At 45.5% G+C, this 24,393-nt stretch overlaps 1 protein-coding gene and 1 long non-coding RNA gene across 2 annotated transcripts in view; both read right to left on the bottom strand.

Annotated features, from left to right (window-relative positions):
- LOC310685961 overlaps positions 1-24,393 on the bottom strand; it is a 209,270-nt gene that overhangs the window by 93,540 nt on the left and 91,337 nt on the right. The gene's annotated exons all lie outside the window — the stretch shown is intronic.
- ESR2 (estrogen receptor 2) overlaps positions 1-24,393 on the bottom strand; it is a 66,540-nt gene that overhangs the window by 22,233 nt on the left and 19,914 nt on the right. The window contains exons 2-5 of the mRNA XM_083518736.1: positions 22,439-22,912; positions 19,784-19,959; positions 13,804-13,920; positions 3,205-3,504 (exon numbers count right to left, since the gene is read on the bottom strand). Coding sequence (XP_083374862.1) covers positions 3,205-3,504; positions 13,804-13,920; positions 19,784-19,959; positions 22,439-22,863 — 1,018 coding nt within the window. The 5' untranslated portion in view covers positions 22,864-22,912. The remainder of the gene's footprint in view (positions 1-3,204; positions 3,505-13,803; positions 13,921-19,783; positions 19,960-22,438; positions 22,913-24,393) is intronic.

Below are 24,393 nucleotides of genomic sequence, written 5' to 3' on the forward strand. Positions count from 1 at the left end.
TAATCCGTGGCAAACTCAAAAGCCTCGTTGCAGGGCTGTCTTAAGCATTTGTGACGCCGGGGTGCAAAAACCCGCCCAGTACCTCCCCCCAGGTTGCCCAGAGTTGTCGACCTTTTGGGGGGGGGCAGCGCACTCTGGGCCGGCCATCGAGGCGCACAGGCAAGGCAGAGCAGCGCACAGAGGAGCGCGAGGCTGGACACCTCGTCAGGTGGGCAGCATGCTATGGGAAGGCCTCTCTGCGGCCCTCTGCCAATCCCAGGCGTGCAGGAGGGCAGAGCTAATTGGCCACCTCAGCATCTCGCTGGCTCGGTTGCCCCCAAATTCGCAGTGCAGAGCCATCCGTAGCAGAAGAGTCCGCCGCAGTGCTCTGACCAACAGGCAGGCCCAGACGGGGGGGGGGGGGCATATGGACCACTTGGCCCGGGCCTCCAATTCCAAAGAGGGCCTTGGTCAGCATATTCACAATCGTATATTTTCCATTTTGTCCTTATATGCAGATACGGTTCAAGCCTTGAAATAAAATTATTTGTCAGCATACCTTTTGTGAAAATTATTTATATACTTATTTATAAGACTTCAGTTATCCCCACGGTAAAAACGGGGGGGGGGCACATTATCTACCTGTCCCGGGCCTCTGGCTGGCTCTGCAAGGCCCCGCCAACGGGCAGGCTCTTCCCCAGACTCCAACTCTCGGGCCCCGGACTCTCAGCCTGGTGCCCCTGAGAGCCCAGCGCCCAGGTGCCCCACACCCCTAACGCCTATGGTTAAGACAGCCCTGCCTCGTTGTCACCTCTTGTACTTGCCAAAGCAAGGAGGGGGCATCAGTTACCCTGGTGCTCTTGCGGTTGACATCCTTACCCATCCTTTGAAAAAAAAGAAAATAAGTCCCTGTGCTGTTCTCCAATTCCTGCTCCCCACTACACTAATACTCCCCTCAGTATCCTACTTCCAGAGTCAACATGGGAGTTACAACGCTGCTCATTTGGCCTGTGTGAATGCTGATGCACAATGGGGGGGGGGAGAGAGAGGGAACTGTGCAAATATCTGTGGTACTAAATTTACAGTATGATCGCACTGTTATTCATTCTCCCCGCCCCACCCTGCCCTCGTTCGCACCACAGATGCACCCGGCTACACAAGTACAGCATGCCAACTTGATTTTTGAAAAATAATGCTTTGAATTTAGTTCGCATTTCTGCTCAGAGTCAAATGAAAAGAGAAAAGGCAGATTGAAAAGGTCAATAATTCCGAGGATCATCAACTTATGAAAAGAGAGATCGTTCCCCCCCCCCCAACACCCTATATGAAAGGAATATAGAATCTCTAACAGCAGCATTTACTACCTTGGGGTTGGGAAATCAGACACTCCTACCAAACTCTCTCTCTCTCTCTCTCTCTCTCTCTCTCTCTCTCTCTTTCTATCTCCTACCACCAACACTTTAAGTGACAAAATAAGCAGCCACTCAAATGTGAAAATGGATTCATTCCCCAGCTGAGTGCAAATGCCTGGCATTTTCCAATGATCAAAGTAAAATTACTCGTCGCCGGAGCGCCCACTCAAGACCCCAGTGACTTTAAATTTCATTTGAGACTTTTCAGATATAATGCTCTTCTTGTATTTATGATCCTTCCTTCCACTTGCAACAGGCAGCTCTCAGTCGCCCTGCTGTGTGCACATTTTAGACGCCTTAGAAAAATTAGAAATTGCCAAGACTGTTAAAACGGCTGAAGGACTGATTCTCCAGCACTTTTTTTAAAAAAGTAAGTTGATCTTTTTATTTTATTTTCATTTTTTAAAGGGCTTTGGATTGATTCCATTCACTCTGCCCAAATCACTCACGAGGAAAAAAAGAAAAGTAGCCATATAGATAAGAAATTGCAGCTGTTGGGTGGGCGTTCTGATTACAAAGTTATGCCTGGAATTGCAAAGACATTCCACCAATTGAATAAGGTGCTTCCTTATTCCTAGCTACCCTACTGTCCAACAGCATCTGTATCGCCTACTCTGAGTAGCAGTGGCTTTCCAAGGTCAAAGTCTTTTCCATCACCGGCTACCTGATCATTGGCTACGCTTGCTGGGGCCGATGAGAGCTGGGGTCCTGCAACATCTGGAGAGTCACTGCTTCCTGCGGTTCCTGGGAAATGGTCAGGGATTGAATCTGAAACATTCTACATTCAAAGCATGTGTTTTTAAGTTTAGCAATTTAATTCACCGAAATTGAAAATGCTTGTATGCATTACCAGGTTGCTTAAATTCGATTGGTTGGTAAATGAATTCTAGAGTCTAGTAGTTCTCATGCAACTGGCTAACGTTGGTCGCATGGGAGGTATCTAGTGAAGGAAAGACTCCAATTTTATGTGCGGCAAGATGACTGTGTTTTAGAATCCACTGTGACCACTGCTAAGTTGAATGAGTGTGGGAGCGCTTCTTCTTTGGAGGTCTCCCATAGGAGCTGTAAGGCATGGCCTAATTGAGATACAGAAGGCTGAAAGTGCTGAGCTCTGGAAAGAGGGGGAAATACAGTTGTTTGGAAGTTAGAAGAAGAAACTGTAAGCCCATGCTTGGAGAAGCACGGGGCTGTAAATGTTGTGCTTTAATTCATCTATAAGTTTCTGCAAGTAAAGTTTATTAATGTTGAAGTCTGGAATTGGTTTCCAATTTCCAAAGAAGGGTTTCAGTGATATACCGTATTTATCGCTCTATAGAACACACCTTTTCCCCTCCAAAAATGAAGGGGAAATGTATGTGCGTCCTATGGAGCGAATGCAGGCTTTTGCTGAAGCCTGGAGAGCGAGAGGGGTCGGTGCGCACCGACCCCTCTCGCCCTCCAGGCTTCAGGAAGCTATCCGCAAGCCTTCGGCTGGATCCCGCTCGCTGTCTTGGCTTCTTTGTTCTTTGGGGCTGGGGGGGGGAATAATTTTTTCTTTCTTTATTCCCCCCCCTAAAAACTAGGTGCGCCCTATGGTCTGGTGCGCCCTATGGAGCGAAAAATACGGTATATGATTTGAGCTTCTTAGCTGTGATTTTGCTACTGTTATTTCAACATGTGTCTTGTTACTAGCGATGGCACAAACCAGGTTGCATAACCAAATCACAATATGGGATCTGTTCTGGGATCTAAATTACACTAGTGCCTATGTCTGCAATGTATGTTACATGGCAGAAAAGTCCACTGGGAAAACTGGAATGTTCAAAATTCTTACCAGGAATCTTTTTGGCCCAAGCAATCATGTGGACCAGTTCTTTGTCTGCAAGCTTCGTCAGCGACATCATCATGGAGGCTTCTGTAAATGGTTTGCTGGGGCGGCTCACCAACACATTTGGCGGCTCGGCTTCAAGTAATATGGAAACGAACTGTTCTGGGGTCAGTGCATTGACCAGCAGTTCTTTTACTTGAATTATGGCTTCATTGTTCTTCTTAACTTTGCCTACGCAGTGCACTGGATCGTCTGAGTTACGGTGGCGGCGAATTATGCGATAGCCACAGCGCTCTCTTCTTGAACCTGAAATTCACAATATTTCAGAACTAAAGGAAGTTTTTCATTAACCCAGTCACCACATTTCCCTTGTGCAGGGTATAATAAATAATAATAATAATAATAATAATAATAATAATAATAATAATATTCTAATAACAATATTTTAAAACACAAAACTGGCCAATACGAGAACAATGTACTGATTGCCAAATTCCCCAGTGCGTCCTGCATTCAAGTTGTAGACCCGGAAATTAGGTGGGCACCGATGATTGCATGCTTTCTCCATCAATTAAAAGCTTAACTTTTTGCTCAGGCATTCCCCAGCCACGAATGTCAGTTCTCCAGAACCTTCAGTTTACAGCTGATATCAATGTTCATTGAATGTTCTGTTGGCATGTTCTATTACTTTATTTCTGCAAATCTGACCTTTTGTGAAGTGCTTTGGTACTCAATGAATAGTGCCACTGTATTCTGCTCTGGTCAGACCTCACCTGGAGTACTGTGTCCAGTTCTGGGCACCACAATTCAAGAAGGACACTGACAAACTGGAACGTGTCCAGAGGAGGGCAACCAAAATGGTCAAAGGCCTGGAAACGATGCCTTATGAGGAACGGCTAAGGGAGCTGGGCATGTTTAGCCTGGAGAAGAGGAGGTTAAGGGGTGATATGATAGCCATGTTCAAATATATAAAAGGATGTCACATAGAGGAGGGAGAAAGGTTGTTTTCTGCTGCTCCAGAGAAGCGGACACGGAGCAATGGATCCAAACTACAAGAAAGAAGATTCCACCTAAACATTAGGAAGAACTTCCTGACAGTAAGAGCTGTTCGACAGTGGAATTTGCTGCCCAGGAGTGTGGTGGAGTCTCCTACTTTGGAGGTCTTTAAGCAGAGGCTTGACAACCATATGTCAGGAGTGCTCTGATGGTGTTTCCTGCTTGGCAGGGGGTTGGACTCGATGGCCCTTGTGGTCTCTTCCAACTCTATGATTCTATGATTCTATGATTCTATGAATGAGGCAGCGGGACCCTCACAGAATCATAAAGTTGGAAGGGACAAACCCCTGCGATGAAGGAATATGCTGGATTTTATATATATGTTTGGTTTGCAATGTTGCTGCCACTGAGGAATGGGCTCATTCCCAACTACAGTATTTAGTATAATGAGGACACAGCCATAGTGTTGCATGCAGTTAATTTAGTCACTTTCTAAACCATTGTCTATTTACTCACAAGATAATTAAAAGTGGTTAAAAACAGGAAAACAAGCATATACGTTTAAAACAAGACTAAAGCCTGAGAGAACAAAAATGTCTTCAATTGTCGTACCTCAGCAGGAATGGTATTCCACAGAACAGAGACAGGTACACTAAAAGCCCTGCTCCAAATTACTGTTCTCCCCCCCGCAGCCCATTTCAAATACTGTAGGTGTTAACCCTTTTGTTTTCTTCTTAATTTAAAATAATGTTATGGCTTTAAGAATGTAATGAATGAATTTGTTTTAAAGCACTAAATAGGGAGCCTTTTTATATGAAAAATAATAATTCCTAAGTGTAGCATGTTTATTTTACTGCAATTCCTCTCCATGTGGTGAGAAAAGGTTTGAACTAGCAATAATGAGAAGCAAATAATCCATGATTAAGTCAGCAACTCAATTTTCTCTTTTATGTCAGGTCAAACATCAATCACTTCCAAACTCTATTGGAAACATCAACATAGCTGAAAACAACAACAGGCCTTTTAAGACATATCACTTGGTAAGTTGGTAACTCATTTATAAATGTGAAATATTTCTATTTTTCCTTGGAATGTACAGTCGTACCCCGGCTCCCAAACGCCTTGGGAGTTGAATGTTCCAGCTCCCGAACAATCGAAAACCGGAAGTGAGTGTTCCAGTTTTTGAACGTTCATTTGGAAGCCAAACGTTCGACGGGGCTTCGGCAGCTTCCGGGAGTTTCCTGCAGCCAATCAGAAGCCAGGCTTTGGTTTCCCAATATTTTGGAAGTCTAATGGACTTCCAGAACAGATTCCATTAGACTTCCGAGGTATGACTGTAACAAGTTTGCAAGCCAAGAGGTCTACACATATTAAATTAGTGCACCAGCCATTATTGGTCATAATTTTTTTTCTTTATGAAACTGATCATTATGAGAAGAATTTTCCAAAAGCCACTGCTGTCCAGGAGTATCTATGTTGCACCTGTTCTTGCACCCCTTAGAGACCCTGCGTCAACCTTGCCATTATTTTGCCAAAAATCAATGCCATGCTGACTCGCTGTAATTACCACCACCATTAATAAAGTCAGAAAAGTGGAAGTGAAACCAGCAGCACATATATTCGTGGTCAAACAAGTGACTCATCTTATCCCAGCGATGCCAGCCTGGTGCTCTCTTCATCATATGAGCCTGCCCTCTCCTTTGTTTTCATTCTGCATTGTGCTTTTCCTCCTCTCCCTACACACTACAAGGGAAAAGCCAGAGTCTCAGAGAACAGGGAGGAAGAGGTGCAGAAAGTGCGCCACACAACCCTCCTGGAAATTTCCTGAAGAGAAGCTTGCTGAAGAAAAGCACCTGAACTTCTCATCTTCCTTTTGAAAATACCAACCCCTATTTGTCATCTTTTATATGGAGTCCAAACACCCTCCGTTGGCATCGCCATTGCCCTGCTTGGGCACGCTAGTGTGGCGATCACACAGGGTCCCCGGACGTTACACCGTCTATTGATCCCTGTGTCACCACTTAATTTCACGCTGCCACCACCCAGGCCCTACCTGGTACAATACTGAGTCCAGTCAGGGTTAAATTGGAACGTATACAGTGGTGCCTCGCAAGACGAAAAGAATCCGTTCTGTGATTCTCTTCGTCTAGCGGTTTTTTTCATCTTGCGAAGCAAGCCCATTGAAGGATTAGCGGATTAGCGCTATTAGAGGCTTTTAGAGGCTTTTAGCGGCTTATCTGCTGATCGGATCAGCTGATAAGCGGCTTAGCGCTATTAGCGGCTTATCTGCTGATCGGATCAGCTGATAAGCGGCTTAGCGCTATTAGCGGCTTTTAGCTGCTTTTAGCGGCTTATCTGCTGATCGGATCAGCTGATAAGCAGCTTAGCGGCTTAGAAAAAGGGGGGAAGGGGGGAAAAACAGCAGGAACTCGCAAGACATTGTCGTCTTGCGAAGCAAGCCCATAGGAGATTCGTTTTGCGAAGCACCTCCAAAACGGAAAACTCTTTCGTCTAGCGAGTTTTCCGTCTTGCGAGGCATTCGTCTTGCGGGGCACCACTGTACTTCTGTTTATTTATTGCAGTTTAACAAGCGTGTGGTTTCATAAACGGTATCGGTCAATTACATTCATGGGGTGCCTATCCAGACCTATAACTTCCGCTACCTGCTCTCACTTACTAAACCACCTCTCAGATATTTATTTGTCTTCCTAGCTCCTAACTGTTCCTGACTCAGCTTATTTCGCTACACTAACTCAACCTGCTCACAGACTCTATCCCAATTCACCCCCACTCCAACCAACCACCCAACTCCCAACGAACTAGTCCCTTCGCCCCTCCCAGAGCTGGTTTTATAGTCCCTCTGACTCCACCCCCATGGGTTCTGATTGGGTAACCTGTTTAACTATTTCACCTCCAGCACTCTCATATGTTAATGTCACAGCTAGCTCCTCACTGCCAATTACCCTTTTGTAAACAGCAAAGAGATCATCCTAGCCAGAACACCACATGTCAGAGATTCACCACTATTCAACACTGGAAAGAACACTGCCTGTTAGGTCTATTTAAAGATTCAATGGAGGCAATCACCAGCCCTGATTCACCCACCCTGAAATTATAAATATCACGTCCCAGTTTTGATATTTGATTGCTGGGTCCCGGATTATTACAACATTTTCCATTGCTTTTTCTTACTAAGCACTCTCCATTTCCCAAAGTGATTAGAAGTTCCAGAGGTATCATTACAGGGTATATTTTGCTTTGGATGAGACTGCGCTGAAGACTTGTCTTTGAATTGTTTGTTTTATTTACAATTATACATCAGTTCCTAATGCAAGCATTAAAGCTGCTGGTCATGATCCAGGTGGCCATGGAACCTACTGGGCTGCTTGCAATCCAGCTCCCTGTCTCATTCTTTGTCCTCTTAATTCAACACTGTTTCTCTACCCTTGGCATTGGCTGAAGGTGTCCCATTCCAAAGGCAGGGGAGAGAAACTTCCCGTCATGAGCTCCTTGCTGAAGATTAACCTGTCATCTCTGACTAGCCGCAAGGAATCAGCCAGCAGTCATCACACTGCCATGGTCTCTGGGCTACTGCTATGCCTGAACAGGGAATGGACCAGTTTGCACTCACTGTAAGGCCATAGTAAATGAATTGTAACGAATACCTAGATTTGGGCTGCTTTGTTCCCCCCCTCTAGCATGCAGAGAAAACGTGCCACCCAACCCCTGGCTTAGATTTATGTCTGAACTGGGAATTGTCATTCATTTCACTCCAAACAAACCACAATTTGTAGTGAAGGTTTCTTCTTGGCTTAGAAACCATGGCTTTGTTTGAGAGAATCGAACCACGAACTTTCTGGCGGTAAGAGCTATTCGACACTAGAATGGACTCCTTTGAGAAGCATTGGACTTGCCTTCACTGGAGTTTGGACAAGATGAGTCCCTTCCAACTCTACAATTCTAGCAGAAAACAAATTGTCATTTTTATCATACCATGAATAACCAAAACCCTGGTGTGTGTGTGGTTTTTTTTGGGGGGGGGGGCTTTTTGTAGTTTCTATGATTGTTCCAAAGACAGAACAGAGTGCTTATCTGCCATACCCCTACCTCATTGCACCTTCAGTACACGCCTATTTATTTTAAATTTGCATATAAAAGTCAGTAGGAGATTTCGCTTCTAAATGATCAGAATGAGTAAGTAACCAGTCTCTTCTGCCGAGTTCTGCTTCTGTTGGTCCCAACAGCCTAAAATCCAAGGCTGACAGACAACAACACCCTTTTATCACAGTTGTTGTATAAATGAACTGATTGGGTAGCCTAAGAGAATTCGGCTTTGATTGCAGTATATATATATAATATCTGTTTCCCTCTCCTAGAATAAAAGGCTAATGATTGAGCTGGGCAGGCTCCCCAAATGAAATGAGAGACATGATTGAAAACCGCTTTTCATTTTCAGCGTGAAGTCGTAAGTGTCAATAATATTCTTTCTCCTTGAAAACCACTCTGCAATTCAACTCGAGTGACTCCGAAGTTTAGGAAAGCATTCCTGCACCTTGAAAAAAATAATAATTCCCCATTGCATACAAATAAAATGAAATGGTATAATATATGGCAAAGGGGGGGAAATGTAAGCAGAATCCGGATACATGGATTCTTAGAAGATTACAAAATGATTTCTCTGAACACTTTCTGATCCAAGATCTACAGCAATATAGCCCTTACAATTCAGTGCTGCTTCCAGGTAGAGGGTTTCACAAGAATCACCCATACCCAATCAAGACATTATTAGAACATACGAGGAGTCTGCAGGATCAGGCCAATAGCTGTCCAGCATCCTGTTCTCACAATGGGAAACCTGCAAGCAGGACCGTTTGCAGAAACTCGCATTCAGAAGTGTTGCTGCCCGCAACCATGGAGGAATAGTATTGCCATTGTGGCTAATGGCCTCTTAAGGCGCTTGCTTCTTGGGAGAAAAGCAATGACAAACCTAGACAGCATCTTAAAAAGCAGAGACATCACCTTGCCAACAAAGGTCCGTATAGTTAGGTAAAGGTAAAGGGACCCCTGACCATTAGGTCCAGTCGTGACTGACTCTGGGGTTGCGGCGCTCATCTCGCTTTATTGGCCGAGGGAGCTTCCGGGTTATGTGGCCAGCATGACTAAGCCGCTTCTGGCGAACCAGAGCAGCAAACGGAAACGCCGTTTACCTTCCCACTGGAGCGGTACCTATTTATCTACTTGCACTTTGAGGTGCTTTCGAACTGCTAGGTGGGCAGGAGCAGGGACCAAGCAACGGGAGCTCACCCCTTCGCAGGGATTCGAACCGCCAACCTTCTGATTGGCAAGTCCTAGGCTCTGTGGTTTAACCCACAGCGCCACCTGCGTCCCTTAGTTAAAGCCATGGTTTTCCCAGTAGTGATGTATGGAAGTGAGAGCTGGACCATAAAGAAGGCTGATCGCTGAAGAATTGATGCTTTGGAATTATGGTGATGGAGGAGACTCTGGAGAGTCCCATGGACTGCAAGAAGATCAAACCTATCCATTCTTAAGGAAATCAGCCCTGAGCGCTCACTGGAAGGACAGATCCTGAAGCTGAGGCTCCAATACTTTGGCCACCTCATGAGAAGAGAAGACTCCCTGGAAAAGACCCTGATGTTGGGAAAGATGGAGGGCACAAGGAGAAGGGGATGAGAGAGTACGAGATGGTTGGACAGTGTTCTCTAAGCTACCAGCATGAGTTTAACCAAACTGCGGGAGGCAATGGAAGACAGGAGTGCCTGGCGTGCTCTGGTCCAGGGGGTCATGAAGAGTCGGACATGACTAAACAACTAAAAAACAACAACATGAATTTGTCCAATTCCCTTTTAAAGCTATCTAAGTTGGTGGCCATCACTGCTTCCTCTTGGAGCGCGTTCCATAGTTCAGCTACACTCTTATCTGTCCTGAATAATAATAATAATAATAACAATAATTTATTATTTATACCCTGCCCATCTGGCTGGGTTTCCCCAGCCGCTCTGGGCAGCTTCCTACCAAATATTAAAAACAATACAGCATCAGACATTAAGAACTTCCCTAAACATTCAACACCACAGGATGTCCATGAGTTTTAGTACTATAAAACATTTCTCTATCCACTTTCTCTGCACCGTGCCTAATTTTCTAAGCTTCTGTCATACTGCATCTTATTCACCTTTTCTCTAAACGAAAAAGCCCCAAATGCTGCAGCTTTCCCTCATAAGCAAAGTTGCTCCATCCCCTCAATCACGTTGGCTGCCCTGAACCCTTCCCAACTTCACAATATCCTTTTTGAGGTAAGGCACGCACACACACACACACACACACACACACACACACACAAAAAAAAAAGCAACTAGCACTGGAATTGCTGTCAATGCGAATTTCCCCCCCAGTGGTAATTGGTAATTTTTACCAAAATCACAGCCAGGGAGCGGAGGTTTAAACTTCACAAACCCACGTACCAAACTTCTGCTGACAACCACAGTAGCCTGCACTTGGCGTTCAGTTTTTAAATCCTATAATGTGATTGCTAACCCTGTTATTAACATGTAGTTAGGCCCTTGGTGATCCTTACTACAGTCCTTCATTTATAAGTGGCGAACTATTATTATTGTTATTTATTAAATTCTCATGCCTCCCTTCCTCCGAGGATCACGGGGCAGTTTACAATATAAAATTGCAAAAGATATATATACCATAGTAACAAACAAAAACAATATCCCCCCCAACACACAGCCACAGATTTTTAAATTAGCCATAGGCCTGGGAAAAGAGGAATGTTTTTGCCTGAGGCCTAAAGATAGGTAGTGAAGGTGCCAGGCAAGCCTCCCTGGAGAGAGCAAGCGGGGAGCCACCACAGAAAAGGCCCATTCTTGCGTTGCCATCCTCTGGGCCTGATATGGTGAAGGCACATGAAGAAAGGCCTCAGGTGATTATTGCAAGGGCTGGGGCAGTCCCTATATGTTTACTGCCAATCTGGAACTAAGGCTGAGAGGTAGTAAATTGGGTTCATGGCAGAGGCAAGGTCTGGACAGGGGATCTCCTGGTTCACAGCCTGGCCTGCTCACCACTTCACAGCAATACCAAACCCAGGATCCTAGAATATATTTCCAGGCACATTGTTGATTTCAGGGAGTGACTTGAATGTAGGATATTGTGCTAAGGCCACTCTAGCAGGTTGTATTGGGGCCTCCTGCAGCTGCCCGAGGGACCTGTGTCCCTTACATTTAAATGTGCCACAGTGTCACTTGCCTTCTGGAAAGATGAAAGGCAGCTTTCATTCTACCTCATGAGGGGATCGTTCAAAACCGCACTGTCATTCCTCCATTCCCAATCAATGGCATCGTGTCTCCTGGGCATGTACACTCTGCACTGGTGATCCTTCTAGCTAGGTAATGATGACAACTTTATTAAAGAGCCTGGCCATCTGTGACGGTGTCGGGTGGCAGCTGAAGGAAAAGCAGAGTCCAGGCCAGTGAAGTCATGTGGTCAGCTCCTGAAGAGACCACCAATGACCCCAGACAGTACAGCTGGCGAAGCCTGGTCCACCACCTGCTAAAACCCTACTGCCGTATTTTTCGCTCCATAAGACGCACCTAGTTTTTAGAGGAGTAAAACATGAAAAAAAAATATTCAGTGCCTCTGCTGCTCACTGTAAAGCAGCAAAGCGGACAGCTCCTCTCTGCTGCTCTAAAACGGAGCCTCATGGCTCCCCTTCGTTCCCTCCTCTGTGGCTCGCTTTAAAGCAGCAAAGCGGACAGGAGCCGCTTACACATCCCTCCTCCACGCAGCATGCGCTTCATAAGACGCACAGACATTTCCCCTTACTTTTTAGGAGGAAAAAAAGTGTGTCTTAGGGAGCGAAAAATACCTCACTTAAAGACCCTCTGCGCCCTGGTGGAAAGGGAGATGTATAGATAGATGTTGTAAAATGATACTGCAGAAAGGTATTGTGGTTACATAGCCCAAAACCGAGATGGAGGGAAGTCAATTAATGTTATGTTATGAATTGATGTTGGTTTGTTTTCTGTTTGTTTTCTTTTTGTATGTGTTGCTTTGTCTTTTTTCTTTTTCTTTTTCTTTTTTTTTTTTTTGTTCGTTTGTATGTTTTTGTTCCTTCACTTTTTATGGTTTTGTCTTAAAAAAAGAACTCAATAAAAAGAAAAGAAAAGAAAAAAGGAAAGGGAGAAACCCTGGCTAGGAAGTTCCGGCCGTCAGATTCTGATGGAGACCATCAGAAATGAGAGACAAGTCTGCTGCTTTAGTGCTAAGTCTTCTGCAACCTGTTCGTTTGTAATTGCATTTCAGTGTCTGGAGAGTGTAAACTGCCTTGAGGGCCATGGAAGAAAGAGAAAGAGAGAAGAAGCAGGGAGGAGGGAGGGAGGTGACTTACACACTACCTCTGTATTGAGCACTTGTTCTCATTTGCTTGTGGGGTGGTTACATGACATTCTTGTCCCTTATTTTTCAGTGCATATCCCCATCACTTGCAAAAGTCCATTTTAGGGGGAAGTGGGTTTGTTGCACAATAACTCCAAATCCACTTTAACATGCCCCCACCCCATGTCCTGCTTTGAGCAGAACATTCTGGAATGGACCAGGGCTTTTTTTCAGCCAGAGCGCACCTCTCAGGTGAGTGCCATTGCCATTCTAAGAAAACAAGGTGGGCTCTGACACCCCTTTTCTGGAAAAATAGCACTGGATTTGACCCTGGGATGTCTTGTTTTGGCTCCCACAAGAGCTCGGTCCCAAAAGGCTGTGTTTTGGGGGGGCTGCATTCTCACACAAATAATGCAACTCGCACAGGAGCATGGTCTCAAAAGATGCACATCCCGATTTTCTTTTGCAGCATGTTGGAAGGTGTGCTTTAATTGCATAACCTGAAGCCCACCCAAAAATAGCAATCTGGAAGTGTCTTGCCCCTGCAAAGGAGAACACACAAGACAAGATGGGCAGTGTATCTGGATTGCTGTGTCCACTGCAGTTCCTTATAAATTGTAAGTTTCCCCCTAGAATGTTTCTCCTGGATAGGAATCTCAAATAATAGGGCATCTAGGGTGTAGCAACAGGGATTACCTGACCTGGGCATAACCCAGACATGAAAAGCAATGTAATCTATCAACAGTTATCAAGTCCACATTCAACCAGATCGTGTTTCCCCTTTAGTTTGTATTAGTTCAGTGTTACCAAGGCAGTCAATGAAACAGCAGTCATCGCAGAGGCTTAGTAAGGGCAGCAGGCAAGGCAGAGCAACATCACTGTAGCTTCATGCTGGCTCTGTGCCTGCAGCCTAACACAGTCATGAGCATCCAGCAGAATGCAATGGGAAGGGGAGGAGCAAACTGAGGACATGTGACTTCAGGCAGGCAGCAGGTATTGTCAGGTTTTCTCAAAATGGATTTTTAGTACAACAGGTTCAGTGGTGACTCACTGAAGTCAAGCCAGTACAGTCTGCCTGAACCATGAGAATGAAAATTCGCACATGCATAACTGTGGTCAGGATGAGAGCCCACGACTCCTCTAGAATGTGAGCAAAGATCTGTAACTGAGAAACGCGACAGGACAGACCCAAGGAAATGCAAAACTCACCACATTTCATCATCCCGACTTCGTAGCATTTCCGAAGTCGGCAGGCTTGGCAGCTTTTGCGTCTGTTTTTATCTATTGTGCACTGATTTGTCGCTGGGCAAATGTAATCGTTGTGTCCTGCAAGGAGAGATAAAAGGGGGAACATCTGAAGAAGAAGGAAATCACTGCTGAGGACTGTGATTACACCTGTGGTGATTGGTCCAGAGGTTAAGCATTTGCCCGGCATGTAGTAGGTTCCAGGTTCAAATCCCCGACATCTCCAAGTAGTACTGAACTCATGCCTGAAACTGTGAAGGGCTGCTGCCAGTCTGTTTAGACAATACTGAGCTAGATGGACTGACTTGGGATAAGGCAGGCTCCTAGGTTTCTGTGATTTGCGACTAAGCAGTGGCGTAGCGTGGGGGTGCAGGGGGGCCGGCCGCACTGGGCGCAACATCTGGGGGTTAGGGTTAGGGGGTGCAAATCCACAGGTTAGGGGGCGCAAATTACTTGCCTTGCCCCGGGTGCTGACAACCCACGCTACGCCACTGCGACTAAGGATAGGGAATAAATTTGATTCAGTTCACATTTAGAGCCAAATTGTCAGGGAGGGTGTCAGGAACAGGTCAGCAATAATTCACAAGGTGTCAGTGAAGTTAACTCTTTATGCAAAGAAACAAGGCAGCTCATGCCTAGTGAGGACAGCAGCTTCTTCAGTAGGTCTTGCCCCTATGAGGCAGAGACAGAAGCTCCCTGTCTTCCTATAGTTGCCTAAGCCAGTGTTTCCCAACCTTTTTTGGGCAAAGGCACACTTGTTTGATGAAAAAAATCTCGCGGCACACCACCATTACAGCCCCGTGACGTCAGCGCGCAGCGTCACGCCGGGAGGGACGCACAAAAGTGAAAGTTTTCAATTTTTTCCCCTCCCCCTTGCCGGGGAACCTCCAAGCTTTGGGGGTGGGAGGAGGCAGCAAAGCGAGGGACTGAGGGACGGCGGCAGCTGAGGCGGCGGCTGTTGTGGTGGTGGCGGCGATAGCGGGCGGAGGAGGGGGCGGCGGCGGGGCCGAGGTGGCCGGCGGCGGCGGGGGAGGCGGCGGCGGGTGGAGCAGGAGGGCGGCCGAGGCCGGTGAGGGAGTAGGGTTGCCCGGGGCTTGAGGAGCCGTCGCCGGGAGTTGCTGCTGCTGTTGTTGCTTCTGCCCGGACATGCCAGCCTCCTCCTCGTCCGCTGTCTCGCACTCCTCCCTTTTGCACGCGCTGCCCCGCCGCCGCCCCATTGGCTGGGTCCTGTCAGCTGATCCTGTGTTATTTCCTGTGTGTGTGTGTGAGGGGAGAATGGAGAGAGAAACCTCGGCACCACCACCGCGGAGCCGCCCACAGCTCGACGCGGATCCTCGCCGCCGCCGCCTCTCACCGCCCAACTCGCCCGCCTCCCTCCCACGGCACACCAGCCAGCGTCTCACGGCACACTAGTGTGCCGCGGAACACCGGTTGGGAAACACTAGCCTAAGCTTCCTCCACTCCTGGGTCCTTCCCAAGCAACTTGAGGCTCCTTCGTCTTGCGTGATAGGCTCAGGCCTCTTCATGCCTCTCTGGGTTCTGGGAGACCAAGGAGGAGGTTTGCTAGTCGCAGCAGCTGGAGGAGACTCCCTGGATTCTTCAGCGGAAAAAGGATGGGGCTAATTTAATAACTATAGTGGTACCTCGGGTTAAGTACTTAATTTGTTCCGGAGGTCCGTTCTTAACCTGAAACTGTTCTTAACCTGAAGCACCACTTTAGCTAATGGGGCCTCCTGCTGCTGCCGCGCCGCTGGAGCATAATTTCTGTTCTCATCTTGAAGCAAAGTACTTAACCCGAGGTACTATTTCTGGGTTAGCGGAGTCTGTAACCTGAAGTGTCTGTAACCTGAAGCCTATGTAACCTGAAGCCTATGTAACCCGAGGTACCACTGTATCAGGATTCTAAGATGGCAATGGAGTAACATCTCCAGGCAGAGGCTCCTCTATAATTAGTGCTTCTCTCCCCCTTCCTCTATCTGAGGTGAATAATTAGAGCTAAGGAAAAATAACTCGGATTCACATTCTTCAGCAGCCTGCCTCGCCTCTGTCTCCTGACCTCCCTCCTCTCCAGCCTCTGATTCTGCCTCTCATTCTGTTCTGCTCTCTGTCACAGCCTCTCTCTGCTCACTAAGCCCTGTTGCCGCTTCAGCCCTTCCTCCTCCCAGTCTGCTCCCTCTTCTTCCTCTGACCACCTTGTTGTTGCCCCGCCAGCAACCCCCTGGCTCTGAGCCTTCTTCCCCTGGGGGTTCTCTTGGGGATTCCCCAGCTGGTGCCTCCCACCACTCCCTCTGCATCCAGCCAGTCCATGAAAGCAAATCTATCAAATTCACACTTTTTGAAACAATATGGGAACATGGCTATCATTCAAAATCCACCCTTATCCGCATTTTGTAGTATGGTTCTCCAACCAACCATTATAGAAATGCCTGCGCTAAGAGGAAGGCAAAATGAATAGGATAGGGATAGCAACATACAAGAAGGCATTGTATCTGATATGTGCACATTGGTCAAAATTGCGTATAAAAATGTGCTTATTGTGAGAACTTTGCACTAAAATGCTGGTTTGGGGGAGGAGGATTTTTTCCCTTTTTTAAAGGAAATTCTCAAATTGATGCAGACGGTGAAGAGCTGAATTTAAGATAGGAAAATGTGAGAATCAAAACTGGCAGATCCTCCCATCCCTGTTTGGGACACAAGGCATTTCACACAGTGATCTGGCAATTCCTAAGTTTTCCTGTATCGTGGGGCGACAGTGGCGAGCTTGGCTTGCCCTCGGAGGACCCCAGGATTGTCTTTCAACACAGCTGCCACGTGGAAGGCTGCCAAACAAAGCCTCGGCTTCTGCATGCTGATCTCACTGCACTAAGCACTTGGTATGTGGCCCTGAGCAGTCAGGCAGCCTTGATTTGACAAACAGCATCGTAGCAACAGGGAGCACGCACAAGCCTTGGAAGGCCTACCAGCTGCCTGGCTAAGCTTCTCCCTTTCCTTTTCTTTCACCTTCACCTTTAGAGAGGCTGTATGCATGTAGGTTTATAGTCGGCTTTCATGAGTCATGCACCTGGTAGCCAGAAGTGAGAAGGAATTGCATGCAGTCAAATCCCTCCATTGCACCCAGCATAGAAACCAGGTGGATTGTCCCCTTGTCCAGCACAGAAAAGCAATTCTTCTCTTCTTTGGCGATCACTCGTAGCTGAGTAAGATTGTCTTCCATGAACACAGTCTTAACAGTGAATCCATAGGTGACTCCGGAGGCCAATTCTGGATCAACACGTCCTACTGTGGGGACATAGGTTTCCGGCAGGAATTGATCGTGGTGAGGATTTTCCAAATGTGCCTCCCTCTTAGCACGTTTCTCTTTTTCATCCTGAGTTCAAGCGTCTTCAAAGTCAATGACACCTTTGGAAAAGGCTGTTCTCCAATTGGGGCGCTCTCAGGCCAATGTTTCCCAATTGTCGGTGTTTATACTATGTTTTTAAAGATTTGCCTTGAGTGAGTTTTTCAACCTCTTTTGTTGACCACCAGCATTACGCTTTCCATTTTTAAGTTCGGAATAGAGTAGTTGTTTGGAAGACAATAATCAGGCATCCAAACAAAATGACTAGCCCAATGAAGTTGATGTTGAAGAATCATTGCTTCAACACTTTTGCTTCTTCCAGTACACTGGCATTTGTTCGCCTATCTTCCCAAGTGATATGTAAAAATTTTCAGAGACGCCATTGATGGAATCTTTCGAGGAGTTGGAGAAGGCATTTATAAGTGATCCATGTTTCGCAAGCGTACAGTAAGCGTACAGTAAGGTTGGTAGTACAATAGCTTTCTAAACAAGCATTTTGGTTTCCCTGCAAATGTCCCGGTCCTCAAATACTCTGCACTTCAATCGGTAGAAAGCTGCACTCGTCAAGCTCAGGAAATGCTGGATTTTGGTATCAATGTTGGCCCTTGTGGAAAGGTAACTGCCCAGGTAGGAGAAGTGATCAACACTTTCCAACGTTACACCATTGAGTTGGATTTCTGGCGCAGCAGAGGGGTTGTTTTGTGTTTGCTAGTGCAGCACTTTGGTTTTTGTGGCATGTTTCAGGAAGGGCAGAAATCTCACTCACTCCTCTGCCAGCTCTCCCAGCTCTGATCCCAGCTAATAAAAATATCTGCAGGCTAGTAATGTCTGTGGGTTATCAGCAAGGCTAGCTTTCAGGGAAAGAAAAGGCAAATTCTGTTCCATTCTCCTCCGTCCCTTGTAAATATATAAGCCTCAAGTGGGAAGCTGTCCTGGAACATAAAATTATTGCAAACATTTTGTGCTGAATTTCAATAAGCCTTCACAAAAGCTTTATGAATTTTTTCAGCTTAGATATTTCAGGGTGGAGGAGCTTGTTTGCTCTTTGACACAGATACTAAGAAAATTTAGTTTAACGTGACCTGAAAAATCAGTTTTGCAGGATTGCTGGGTGGCTTTTGATAAGCCTTCAGAGAGCAGATGTGAAGCCTGTGGTTGGCAGCGAAGGTTGTTTGCAGTCAAAGGTCCCCTGGAAGCAAGATTAAAATGTTGGGCCACCAAGTTTCTCAGCATATGTCACGGCCTTCAAAAGGTTATTTTGTCCTGTTCTATAAAGCAGAAGTGAACAGAACATATGACATGCACATGTTTTGCTTTCCCTGAATAACATTAAGCTCCTGTAATAAGACCTGCACTAAAACTGACCAGTTATTGGGGAGTAACCATTCAAGGAGAATGAAATTTTCCTCTGAGCAAACATGGATTTCAGGTTCCAGTTACAGATAGGTAGCCGTGTTGGTCTGCCATAGTCAAAATAAAAAAATTCCTTCCAGTAGCACCTTAAAGACCAACTAAGTTAGTTCTTGGTATGAGCTTTCGTGTGCATGCACACTTCTTCAGATACTTAACATTATCTGAAGAAGTGTGCATGCACACGAAAGCGCATACCAAGAACTAACTTAGTTGGTCTTTAAGGTGCTACTGGAAGGAATTTTTATATGGATTTCAGGCTAATTCAAGAGCAGGAATGGGGCACAGGATGCAATCCTATGCATAGATTCCTCTGACAAGGCCCAAGCTCCAGGGTCGAGAGAAAAGCAATGGATCACACCACTGGGAGGGTGGTCACTGAACTCTCTTTCCTTCAGACTCTTCAACCTGCAACAGGTGCTTAATGATGCTGGACAACACTGCAGGGCTGTTGTAAACCAGTCGGAGCCTGACCAGCAGCATTCAGTGTGAACTGGAGTTCAAAAGTCATTCTCTCCCCCAAGAAATTAATGTTTGTTCGTTGTGGGTGGTATTCAGCTTTCCATCTCTCCCTCCTTCCAAACTGGGGACTATGGATCTTCCCCACTCCCACCAATGGTAAGAAAGTAGCTGGAGAGAGGGACATTTAAAAAAAAAAAAAAATCTTTAATGGTTTAAAATCAACACATACACAAACAACAAAAGCTTGAAAAAAGAAAAAAGAAAACAAAAGAAGCACAATACATCTCTTACAAACAAAAAAACAATAGAACAATCCATCACAGGAACAATCCATTCACAAGAATATTCCATCAGCTTCCGACTTCCTTGATAGGGGTTCTTTGTTTTCTTAATTACTTGCATCTATTTTCCAATAAACCCTATCCTTATTAAATCTTGTTTGTATTCTTTATACCTTAATCAGTTCCGAGAGTTATTCGAAGCTTTCTAAGGTTTTTATATGAGGACACTGTTCTTTTAAAAATATTGTCTATAAATTTCCCATTCACTCTTGAACTTTTGGGTTGAACAATCTCCGATCTTTTCCGTCATAATTGCAAGTTCCATGTGTTCAAGCATTTTTATCTGCGGGGCAATTTTTATCTGTGAAAGCAGTAACACACTCACACGCTTTTGCAGAAACATTTGCATCCTCAAAGAATTTCCTTTCCCGGGAAAGCCTGCCATTCCCCTTACCTTGAATGCTTCTTTTGAAGAACGCTTTGCAGCCCTCACACGACCAAACGCCATAGTGATATCCTGAGGCATAATCGCTGCACACGGCACAGAAATGGGCATCCCTTTTCGAGACGGGGCTGTTTGTGGAGGGGCTGGTACAGTCGTTGCTGTTGGCTTTTCTTTTCAGCGTTTCTCTGGGGGAACAGGAGAAGAGCCATTAGGAAACAGTGAAGTGGCACCTGCATATTTACCTCGTAACTTTTTGTGGCAGTCCTCAAAACTTCTGGGTGATTTAATTTTTTTTTACCTCAAAACCTCCGGCAGTTTTTTGTTTTGTGCCTCCATAAATCTGGCTGCCTTTACAATGCTGCAGGAAGGACCCCTTTTATATTACATTTTTGTATACAGTGGTACCTCAGGTTAAGTACTTAATTTGTTCCGGAGGTCTGTACCTAACCTGAAACTGTTCTTAACTTGAAGCACCACTTTAGCTAATGGGGCCTCCTGCTGCTGCCGCGCCGTCAGAGCACGATTTCTGTTCTCATCCTGAAGCAAAGTTCTTATCCTGAAGCACTATTTCTGGGTTAGCGGAGTATGTAACCTGAAGCATATGTAACCCGAGGTACCACTGTATGCTGGAAGCTGCCCAGAGTCAGATGGATGGGGTACAAATAATAAAATTGTTGTTCCTAAAAATTATATTAAATTACCACACACAAAAAATATTTTTGAAGTCCATAGCCAATATATTCCCATCGTTTGCTCCTTATTCCAAGGCCCAAGTCCAGGGGTCAGCAAACTTTTTCAGCAGGGGGCTGGTCCACTGTCCCTCAGACCTTGTGGGGGGCTGGACTATTTTTTTGGGGGGGATGAACGAATTCCTATGCCCCACAAATAACCCAGAGATGCATTTTAAATAAAAGCACACATTCTACTCATGTAAAAAACATGCTGATTCCTGGACCGTCCGTGGGCCGGTTGTAGAAGGCGATTGGGCCGGATGTGGCCCCTGGGCCTTAGTTTGCCTATGCATGCCCTAGTCACTTCCCTTTCTGCTTACCTGAGGATGTGTAAAAATAATGATTTTTTTTTTTACTTCAGCTGAGCCAGACTGACAGTTTTCAATGAAAAACTTTTACGTTTGATTTTTGTGTTGGGGAGGGGAAGGGAGAAGAGCGGGGGGCTTGCTAACATTTCTTCAATAGCTTAGGGTTGCTATACATCCTGATTTTCCCAGACATTACTGGGATTTCAAAGGCGGAATTGACATCTGGGGTGAATTTCCGAAAGGCGGCGCTTTGTCTTGGACGTTAGTCAAGCCAATCGAAAAATCACGGGGGTTGTTTTTTTTGTGTGTTTTTGTGAAAAAATAAAATTGGAGGGGTTATGCTGGAAGCTCAACAACTTTCAGGGTGTCCTGGTTTTTACTTTTTGAAATATGGCAACCCTACAATAGCTGGCGTTGCTCAACAAATCCAAAGAGATGGGCCTGTGTGAAAGAATCTCCTCCACTGAAATGAATGAGGGAGCTCTGCAAGCATAGATGCTCCACGCATGCTTCACTGCACGTGTGGGGCTCTGAATTGTCTCAACTGCCTCAGGGCTTCAAAGAGGTTCCCTTCTAAATCAGGCAATGTTTGGTACATCGTATTTAAAAACAAAACCCTTTCATTAAAATAATAATAATAATGGCCTATGCTCATTTAATCAAGGAAAGGGGGAGGGATTGGTTCTGTGGAGTTCATACTCTTCCCATCTTTGAACTTTCATTTAAGTTATAATTCAGGATTGCTCAATACCACAATCATTGTTTCCATGGCAATAAATTAATGGCATGAACACACCATTAAGACACCGCCACAAGAAAACGAACGGGAGGAGAAGCACAACTGCAAAAGACAGGGTGTCTGCAAAGGCAGATCATTCTGAAGACAAGAAATCCCTCTTTAAAACCAATTCTCAGAAAAGAAGGGAGGAAGGAGTTCGGCCAAAATCTCTGCTCCAATAAGCCATTCTCTTGTCACGAGCCCGACTTGACATGATAGCAAGAAAGCCACATATAACGTATATACCCTTTGTTTGTTGTTACTGTTTTTGGGAGAGAAAAAGCAAACAAACAGTGGTTTACAAAAAGAATAAAATAATGGAATTACCAGAAAATGAAACAGTTAAAAACAACTGTGTAAAATATTCAAATATGAATAATTATCTGGGTAGACTTGCCTAAAGAAAAACATTTTTGGCAGGCTCCAAAAAGAGTACTGTGAAAAATACCTGTCTGGTGTCAATCAGCAGGGAGTTCCAAAGAAGAAGAAGAAGAGTTTGGATTTGATATCCCGCCTTTCACTCCCCTTAAGGAGTCTCAAAGCGGCTAACATTCTCCTTTCCCTTCCTCCCCCACAACAAACACTCTGTGAGGTGAGTGAGGCTGAGAGACTTCAGAGAAGTGTGACTAGCCCAAGGTCACCCAGCAGCTGCAGGTGGAGGAGCGGGGAATCGAACCCGGTTTCCCAGATTACGAGTCTACCACTCCTAACCACTACACCACACTGGCTGCTTGTAATTGTTCCCACTGTAGTTGTTCACACTACAGCAATCTCCCCCCAAAGCCTATGCTTTGGAGAAACAACACTGTTGGAACTGATGAAAGACAGATAGATAAGCATTTGTTACCTGTGCACAGGAAGGCCATGATCCCCGGGTCTTGCTTCGCACCACGGGCTTTTTGGTTGCTCTGCAAATAAAACGGACGACTGGCAGTGTAAAGTCAAAGGAGAGATGTGGTCAGAACCAGACCATAACATGCTCGGGCTGGCCGACTGTCTGAGAGAGGCACTTTCCGAGTCGCCGAAAGTGCTTGGAATGCTGTAGTTCATCATAGCGGGGGTGTAGAATGTCATGGCCGGATACTCATGCCTGTTTTCCATATAAGAGGATGGGATGTAAATTGGGCTGTGCTCAACGCTCAAAGCAGACTGGCTGCAGCTGAAAGGGACAGGAGAGACCAGCTCGGAGAGGGAGCTTTTCACTTCTGCTTTGGTACATACGAGATCTTGGATTGGTGGCAACTCCTTGTGAGATGATGCACAGAGAGACATGCTGGAGCCAAGTGCCTCCTCTTCAAGCAGTCATCCTCAAATATTCAATCTGGAAAACAGAAACATTAAGAATTATATTTATTTGGTCTTCTCTCTTGCTGCATGACTCTGGTGCTGAAACAGGTGGAAAGGAGGGCAACCTCCATTGTGCAAGCAGAGGTCCTTGCATGAACTTCTGCTGATGGAACTCATTGGTTGAATCCTGTCCAAGATGTCTACAGAGACACATGACCTGATCATGTGTGATAACAACAGATTATTCCACTTTCCTTGGATGGATTCGCCACTATCTAGATCAGGGATGGGGAACCTGTCACCCTTCAGATGTTTTTGCTTGACCATTAGCCATGTTGACTGGGGATGATGGGAGTTTGAGTTCAATGACAACTTGGAGGGTTACAGACTCCCTATCTTGTGCTCTGAATCTTGAGTTGTTCTCTGCTTGCTTGATTTATTTTTAAAACTTAATTGCTGGGGGATATAACATCACAAAATGTCTTTAAGCCTGCGGATATCTTTGGCTGTTTATCTTCTTCCTACATGTATTTTCCATTAATTTCCAGGGGAAAGACCAAAACAGCGCATTCAATTGACCCACAACAAACACACAGGGCTAAATTTAGACTTTGTTCTCTTTGACCCAATGAAAGCACTCACAATGCTCTCATAATAACTTTGACCCTCACTGCTAGAGGAATTGCTTTGCAGGCACAGAATCTCAAAAACATTGATTACAGAAAAATTAGTCATCGCAGTCCTTAAGCCAGAGGAAGAACCAGAGCTTTGTTGTACAAGAGGACCCGGCAACCTTTACTATTATGATTCTTAGTCCACAGATAGACTAGAATATTGAGGAACAACTTGAAACAACGTTATACACAAGAACATCTAAGATAAATTTAGAATAACAGATTTTTATAGAGTTGGAAGGGAATCCAGGCATAGCTGTCAAGTGTCCCTTATTTGAAGGGACAGTCCCTTATTCCAGTGCCATGTCCCGCTGCTGTCCCTTATTGATGGATGTCCCTTAAATGTCCCTTAAATGATGTCTCTTAAATTTCAAAGGAAGCAGCTCCTCTCCCTCCCTCCCTGCCAGCCAGGGAGGAGGAAGGCTCCAACTGTGTTGCTTGCCTATGTTGCTCACTATTTCTGGGTTAGCGGAGTCTGTAACCTGAAGCGTATGTAACCTGAAGCGTATGTAACCCGAGGTACCACTGTGTCTCTGCTGCTCTAGAGGGGTGGACTAGAACCAGCAGATGGAAATATCAGGTGAGCAGATTTTGGCAAAACATTAGGATAAACTTTATGATGGTAAGAAGCATTTTAGCTTAATCTAGGCACTCATCTGCCAGAGATGGCAAGGTTGCATTCCCCCCTGTAGATCCTGCACGGAGCATTTTGTTCCGATTTCGAAGAATGTACCATTGTCAAAGGCACAAGCAGTCCCTGAAAACACAAGGTTGTGTACTGAGGCACTGCCTGAGCCATCTTGCAAGGCTGACAGCAATGTGACTACTCAGATTCTCACTT

Source organism: Podarcis liolepis, assembly GCF_965112155.1.
Source record: "Podarcis liolepis genome assembly, chromosome: 1".
NCBI lineage: Eukaryota > Metazoa > Chordata > Lepidosauria > Squamata > Lacertidae > Podarcis > Podarcis liolepis.